At 37.3% G+C, this 8,218-nt stretch overlaps 1 protein-coding gene across 1 annotated transcript in view; it reads left to right on the top strand.

Annotated features, from left to right (window-relative positions):
- The window catches only part of ALDH1L2 (aldehyde dehydrogenase 1 family member L2), a 55,968-nt gene that overhangs the window by 3,117 nt on the left and 44,633 nt on the right, over window positions 1–8,218 (top strand). The window contains exon 2 of the mRNA XM_011386953.2: window positions 6,313–6,457. Coding sequence (XP_011385255.1) covers window positions 6,313–6,457 — 145 coding nt within the window. The remainder of the gene's footprint in view (window positions 1–6,312; window positions 6,458–8,218) is intronic.

The raw sequence follows: 8,218 nt of genomic DNA, 5'->3' as shown, positions 1-8,218 counted from the left end.
GGTTACATGGCATAGTTAAAACTGACAGAACTGCACACTAAAAAGGTCATATTTTACTGTAGGTAAATTATACCTGCATCTTGGAAAATGTCACACAGCACTTTTGAGTTTGATATTAAAGCAGAATGAAAAAGAAATTTCAGAACCTGGTAAAATACAAGGGGAAAATAAGTTTATAACACTTCCTGATAGAATTAATGTTTCCGTTCTCTATCTTAAAAAAAATTAACTTAGAAACATTTAATGATTTCAGCTCAGTGATATGGCTGGATCTTTTTAACTGATGCAACTATATATAGCAATAAAACCCTTTGTCAGTTTTGTTGTCCACCTCTGATATCTTGCCTGGCTCATTGCTTCTTAATTGCTCCTCATGGTAGGGTTTATTTAGCCTTCATATTTATTTGGCACCCTGTTATTTAGCTTCCTCTGCCAGCATCTGGGACAAGTCTGGCTGGTGGTTCTGGGTTCATAGCCTCGTTTCAGGATTTGAGGTTACCTTATGAATCAGTTTGAGAGGTTGGACCTTTCCCTGCTTCCTGGAACCAAGTACTGGCTTTATACTCTATTTCTAGCAACCACATCCTTAACTTGTTTGACCCTTGCTTTGTTGTCTAGTTTGTTTTTAGAACCTCCAAATTCAACTTCAAACCATATTAAATTATGTATTATGTACTATGCACTTTGTTTAAATCTTGAGGAAATAATAATAGTAATAGTATTGGTATAGCACTTCATATGTACCAGGCATCTATTATAAATTCTTTACATATATACTCATTTAATCTTCATAATATCTCAGTGAGGTAGGTACTATTATTATTCCCATTTTACAGATAGGGAAACTGAGACCCAGAGGTGTTAAATAACTTTTCTAGAGTCTCACAGCCAAAAAGGATAAAATAAGAAATAAATAGTCCCTGCTTTCAAGGAGTCATAGGTTAGTAAAGATGAGTAAAGATAATACACCAAATTAAAATATGAATGGATAGTAAAATATGAAGACACTCAACTAAACTAGTAATCAGGAAAATGCAAATTAGAACAAGATATAGTTTTTCACTCTTCAGGTCAGTAAAATCATAGAGTTTGACAATGTTGTGTGTTGGCAGGGATGAGAAAACAGTTCTTCAAATACTCCAGAAGCCAATCTGATGCTATCCAATAATATTTAAGTTCAAAAATGATCCTGCAATTTCTTGTGTAAATATCTGAGAAAACACTTCCACGTGGGCTCAGGAAGCATGTACAAAGATATTCATGGCCATGGCATTTGTAATAATGACATATTAAAAGCTGGAATGTGCCTCAATAGGGAAATGAATGAATAAACTGAGACATAGCTTCTCTATGGAACACTGTGCAGCACTTTGAAAGAATGAATTATATGTACCGACAGGAAAGTTATGGAACATTACACATAATATGATTTCATTTGTATTACTTTTAAAAATACAAAATAATTTTTTAGGTGTATATTTCCATGTTTTTAATAAGAAGTGTTATGTGTTAATTTAAATTGATTTTAAAATTCTATGCAATCAGAATAAACAGGTAATAGCTATGAGTCTTAGAAGACTCATCTTGGAAGTTGGCTGAGAGTGGGGCGGGGTTATGGGAGGGCTTCGGGAAGTTCTCTTTGGATGTCCTCTCCATTCAGACCCACACTGTGCTCTCCTATCTCAGCTCCGTGATGTCATTGTGTCTTTACTTGTGTGTCTTCCCTACTAACCGATGTACTTTTGAGAACAGCAACCATATCTTCTTTGTACCGTTAGTGTAAGGGTCCCAAAGAAAAATGCCCACAGAGGCCAAACAAGTTGGGATTTGAAGTGAGGGATTTGAGCTGGATGGAGTGAAAGACCATATTCAGAGTAAAGGGGGCACCCACTGCTCAACTCCAGGTATTGCTATATGGGAATGTGGATCAGGTTTGACAAACTTCCTGACTTTTAAAGAGGAGTAAGAAATTCAACCTGCTAATATGAATTCTCCTAATTATTTTACAAATGTTCTGTGAGCCAAACCGAAAACAAAAAGGCACGTGACTGATTTGCAACCTCTACCATGCGCTGTGCCCAGAACATGGTAAATACTCAAAACATGCTTGTTGAATAAATGTCACACGGTGTCAGGCAGGGTTTGGGCCCGCGTGTACTGGATGTTCCATTAAGTGTTAGGCATCTGGCTGTCTCAGAAAATTTTATTTCATTTTATTCTCTTGTGGAAAGATCCTTCATGTAAAACTGTCAATTTTCACACTTCCTGGTGTGGATAGCTTTGGCCTTATTTTACACCCTGCTCAAAAGGTTCTATTACGGTAGCATCTACTGCACAAAAGGGCTTCAGATCGGGGCAGACTCTTAGCACGGAGCCTTTACATTTTTCTACAGAAGACTACGATTTTTTTTGTTGTTGTTCTTTTGCTTTATGTTTTAATCCTCAGAGCATAATCGGAGTCTATATTAACTTGCTTCTTGAAGAACTCCACCAGGGTGTGGACCGTGTGGGAATGCAATATTTGCTAGTTTAAAATCAAAAGCTCTGTTCCCTGTAAAAGGCTCTTTGAATGCAGAACATTATCTTTAGAGAACCCCAAGGTACTAGCGCTTATCACCCATATTGTCCCCATGTCAGGACTACCAAGGTACCCTTAGTAAGTCTGATGGAACCACTTCTTACAACTGACCTGTCAAACTGTTGCATGTTTTCCTTTTTTTTTAAGAAAAGGGTAGTGGTGCGGGGGGTGGTGGGGCGGGCGGTGGCTTTAACATAGGAAAGCCACAAAAGCATATCTGCTGAAGTGAGATTGATCTGAATTTGAATCCTGCCTCTGCCTCTTATTATCCCTGTCCTTGGATAGGTTACTTAACTTCCCAGAGCAACTATGTTTTTTCATTTGTAAAATGGGTCACTGTGAGTATTAAAGTAAAGACACATGAAAAGTTTCTGATAAAAGTTTTGAATGAATGAAAAGAGCTCCAAATAGTGCCAGGCTCATGTAGGAGAGATCCATTATCATCATTTTCATTGACCTAGGTATTACTTGTGGTGTAATAATAATAATAGTTAGCATTTATCGGGCATTTACTATTGCCATTCACTGCACTAATGCATTACATGTTTTATCCCACTAAACCCTTATAACAACCTTATGAGATAGATACTGTTATTATTCAGGTTTTAATAGATGAGACCCAGCTTACGATCAAACTGCTGGTGTTATAGAAAAACAATGTGCACTAGGATAATAACTAGAGTTAGAATCTTCGGGCTGCCACTCAGTAGCACTTTTACTCTAGACTGCATCTTAACTTCTCTGTGTTGTAATTTCTTCATCTGTAAAATGGCTTAACAATTCCTGTCTGCAGGAGTCACTGGGCAATCAAAATGAAGTGATATATATGAAATACTTGGCACATACGAGGGTCTCATTACACTGTTTGCTATTCTTTCCACCTCTTCTTCCTGATCCAAACTTCCCAAGGCAGTCAAGCTCTATAAGCTCTGTAAAATCTATTTTGTAGTCATTGAACACACACTATCCATATAGCACAGATCTTCAGACTTTGTGTGCCTGTGAGTCACTGTTAAAATGCATCTTCTTGGGCCTGAAATTCTGTCATGGTAGATCTGGAGTGAGGCCCAGGAATGCACATTTTTTACATGTCCTCCTAGCTGATTCTGCCAACATGGGCAGTCAGTTCCTAGATCATTCTTGGAGGAATAAGACTAAGTTAACATAGCCCAGTCCAGTTTTGTGGAATTATGCTAACTCATTGGAACCATATTTAAAATCATAAAATCTGAATATTTCTCAGTGTTAGAAACTCACCTCTGTAGCTTCAGCTTTAGCATGGAGCTCAGAAAATATTTCAACAAATGTAGTATTTCCAAAAGTTCAGACATGGATAGTTTCTTTAAATGCCATCTTTCTGAGGGAATTGTTGAATCTGGAATTGAACCTCAAATAACCAAATGACAGCTGAGCGGCACGTTGCATTTGAGTCAGCTCAGCCTCTTTGTTCTTGTGTGTTTTAAGGGTAGTATTTTAGATGTCTTAAAATATCTGGTGTTGGTAATGATATGAAGTAAAGCCAAATTTTGTAAGATAGCTAACAGGTCAATTCTATTTCAAGCCACAGTATTAACTATAGGATTTGAAAATAGAATGTTTATAGACCATTTCGATTTTTTGATGAGAGGAAATGAAATAATCATACGTTTTCTGTAGGTGAATTATGCTATTGTTGAAGAATTAATTTGTTTACTTGCATGTTGTCTGTTAGACCTTGAAACTCTAGGCTCTATTGGAATAGAAACTTCTGCTGGCCCTAGAAAAGGACTTTTAAACAGAAACCTTAATTGTTTAATTATCAGCTCAAATAAAGAAAAGGTGTGAACCCATATGCTTTTAAGTTCATGTCTAAAAATGATACCATCGTGCCCTTAATAGAGTGGGAAACAAGGGAACATCAATTTTCCTCATAATTAGATTTTCACAGCGAGGCTTTACTAATTTAGAATCCCATTTAGATTGAGGAGGAAAAAATTCTAGTCAGAACCCTGTGGAGCCATATCCTAACATGGAAGAATGAAAGATGGAAGGAGTTCTGGGGGCTGGAGTTGGTCCGTTACCAAAACAGGAAACGCATAGCAAGTCATGACCCTTCGATTACTGTCTCAACACCCACAGTTCTGTTTCTAGCCTGCTTCACTTGATGGTTTTTCGTCATCATCTTAACAATCATCATGTCAACATGTGACTGTAAGCTCTGTAAAAAGACTCCATTTAGGGAAAATTTGCAAAAGGCGTAATTGCTTAAAGACTGTTCTTTAAAAACTTGAACCCTATTAGTGCCACTCTTACCTATGGTGTTTATATTTCTTGATAACCACTATATTTTTGTGCATCACTGTTAATCTTCTAAAAAGAAGATGCAAGAGATGGGTGGGTAATGGCAGCTCATTTTAATTATTTTATTTTTAAGTACATGCGTGGACTTTGGAGTCAGACGGATCTGGGTTCAAATCCCAGCTCTTCTCCTTTCTGCCAGTATGATGTTGGGGATAAACTTAATATTTCTAAGCCTTGGTTTCTTCATTCATAAAATGGAACAAAATGGAGGATAATAACAGGATAGTTGTGTGGATCAAATTAAATGAAATGTGCCAGCCTCAATTCCTTATCTGAAACATATGGAGCCAAATGTGTTTTGGGGTTCGGAATCATTCACATTTAGAAAGTTAATATGGTACGTAGATAATCCATTACATACAATTCACAGCAGGGTCTCCAATAGTATCTATAACCAAACACATTGATTTTTCAGCAGCAAAGCATATGAATATTCACGTAGTCTTTATAAATGTTATAAAGAGTACAAATAGCATTATGTCAGTTCAGTTCAGGTTTAAAGCTAAATGAGTTTGCACAAACTTACAAGAAATCTATAAAGACTATAAAAACGTTCCATTAAATCAATCCAGGTTTTGAGGCCAAATGAGTTTGGGCCACTTACCAAGGATTTAGGAATTCTAGACTATATGAAAAAACATATGACAGTGTCTAATATACTAGTGTCTAGTATACAGCAAAATCTTCAAGACATTATTAAAGCTTTTACTTAAACAGTACTTGGTGTCAGACACTGCATTAAGCCTATTACATATTAAGTCATCTTCTTCAGTCGAGGTTGGTGACATTATTATTCCCATTTTACAGATGTGGAAAAAAAGATAAACAGAAGTTAGTTACTTGCTTAAGGCTACACAATCAATAAGGGATAGATGGCACTAGGTTTTGATCTCAGATAGTCTAGCTCTAGGGTCTGTTTTTAACCTCTATGCTATTCTAGATGTTAGCTCTGGGCCTCGTTTGGAGATGTGAGTGCCTCTTATTTCTACATTGCAGGGGCATAAAAGCATTGTCATATTGAAGTAGATCTTGCTCAGATTTAAACTGCTTTTAATTATGAAACTTACACTTATTTTTTAACATCTTGCCTCATTGCACCAAGGAGGTAAAGTGGCTTGTTAAAATACAAGCAATCCCAAAGATTATAGCAAATAATCCAGAGTATTAGAGCAAAGGGAAAATGAGGAATATTTCAGAGTGAGATACTTTCACTACTATCTACATATAATGTAGTCTGGGTTCAGTATATGTCAGTAAAAAAATTATCTTGTAGTTATTTGATCCTTTTGTCATCCTCAAGTCATCTTGTATGATCGCAAAAAAAAAAAAGAATGTTTATTATCCATATGTCTTCTATCCCTGCCAACATCCGTCATCATTGAATTGTTTCCCAGGTTTATTTCAAAAACAAGCTGAAGTTGGCCCTTATTGGTCAGAGCATCTTTGGGCAGGAAGTCTACAGCCACCTCTGCAAAGAGGGCCATCGAGTTGTGGGCGTGTTCACTGTTCCAGACAAGGATGGAAAAGCTGACCCACTGGGTGAGTGTATCTTGGAATGATGGCATCAAGGACTCTGCCCTGGCCTTTCAGCTATCCTGTCTCGGGCCCAGCTCACACCTCTCATCCCTCGTTAGCATTTCTGTACTTCTACTTCTCTGCCACAGCTCCGCAAACCCAGACTGCACACCTCCCCTCTTGGCTCTGCCATGTCCGCTCTATTTATTGAAAATCTTCTCAGGCCAAGGCAAATGGCATAGTGGATACAGATTAAAAAATTCTCCCTTCTTTGTGGGCCCCAAGACAAAGATGCAGACCCCTGTTATATTAAGAGTTCCTCCCCTTTTCTCCATGGTAATCATCAGGTCTATCAGAGGAATTTATAGGCATATATTTTTCCCGAATTACACTTGTGACTTTCCAAAGGTGCTGTGGGGTATCTAGAATAATGGCTGATACAGACGTGCCAAGAGGAAAAAGGGAAGGCCACATCCAATGATAGAAATTGATGTGAGGTCATAAAATGCATTTATCTCAGAACAAATTATAGCTATGCTGCTTGGTGATTAAGGCAGGTAAAGAAAATAGTCATCCTCAGAGCAAACCTACAGTGTGATTCTGATTTGCATGCCATAGTTATATCAAGAAAGGGTACAAGACATAGAGATAGAAACAGTCTACAAATAATACAGGTCAGGAATAGAACTAGTGTCTAGAAATCTTGGCTTATGACATGGATCTTCATCTATCACTGGTACAATGTAGCACGTTACCATTATATTGGAAAACAGTGTAATAATAACCCTAAAATTTTACTTTTTTTCTTGAAAGAAGCAGCTCTTGGGTTTATCCTAATTCTTGTTACTGCTTTTCAAAGTATTATATTTTAATATTATTTTTCAAGAGTCAAGTTAAAAAAAAGTTGGGTAAAGGGCACATATGCGCCTGAATTTAATCACTTGATTTAGAATTATCCTTATTTCAGAGAAAGGTGATCACAATCGGGGAATTCTGAGGGAACCTGCCTCATGAATTCTTATACTTGTCTCCAAAGGCAGAAGGGGACAAGACTCCTGTTGCTAGAACAATGACATGTCTCGTTATCTAATTCCACCAGTTTTGAGTGTGCGATGTTTGAGAAGACTCATATTTGCGATATTGGATCGGCTGTTGAATCACAAGGACCTTAAATAATATTAGCTTAAATTAAGATAGAAATCCATTTCTCAAATCTGGGTTGGCCACTAGAGCAGTATAGGATATGGTAAACAGCATACTTTCTAGAATCATGAAATAATTCTAACTCTGCCACTTACTAGCTGTGTGACCTTGGGCAAGTTACTTAAATTCACTAGGCTTCAATGGTACTCACCACGCACAGATTAAATGAAATAATATATGTTAGGTGCTTAGCTCTGTGCTTCATTGATCAATAACAACAGCAGTTAACTATTCTTGTTGTCAGACAAAAATAGCCCTGGGGTGGCCGAAAATCAATCTGGGAAAACTGACACCTGAATCCCTTAAATCTATCCCAGTGCAGTAGATTTTTTCCCCTTATTTATGTATTTATTTATTTAACATTTTATTTCTTCCCCCCTCCTCCCTTCCCCCTCCCCTTTGGTAAACACTAGTCTATAGTCCATGTCCATGAGTCTCTGTTTGTTTGTCCTGTTCATTTGTTACTTTTAGGGTTATATCCCACATATAAGTGATATCATGTGATTTTCCACTTTTTCAGTCTGGCTTATTTTGCTTAGCATGATTATCTTGAGGTCCATCCATGTTGTCGCAAATGGCTGT

This window comes from Pteropus vampyrus, unplaced genomic scaffold, assembly GCF_000151845.1.
Source record: "Pteropus vampyrus isolate Shadow unplaced genomic scaffold, Pvam_2.0 Scaffold16, whole genome shotgun sequence".
Lineage (NCBI taxonomy): Eukaryota > Metazoa > Chordata > Mammalia > Chiroptera > Pteropodidae > Pteropus > Pteropus vampyrus.
Note: the sequence above shows the minus strand (reverse complement) of the source record. Positions and strands in the feature narration are given on the sequence as shown.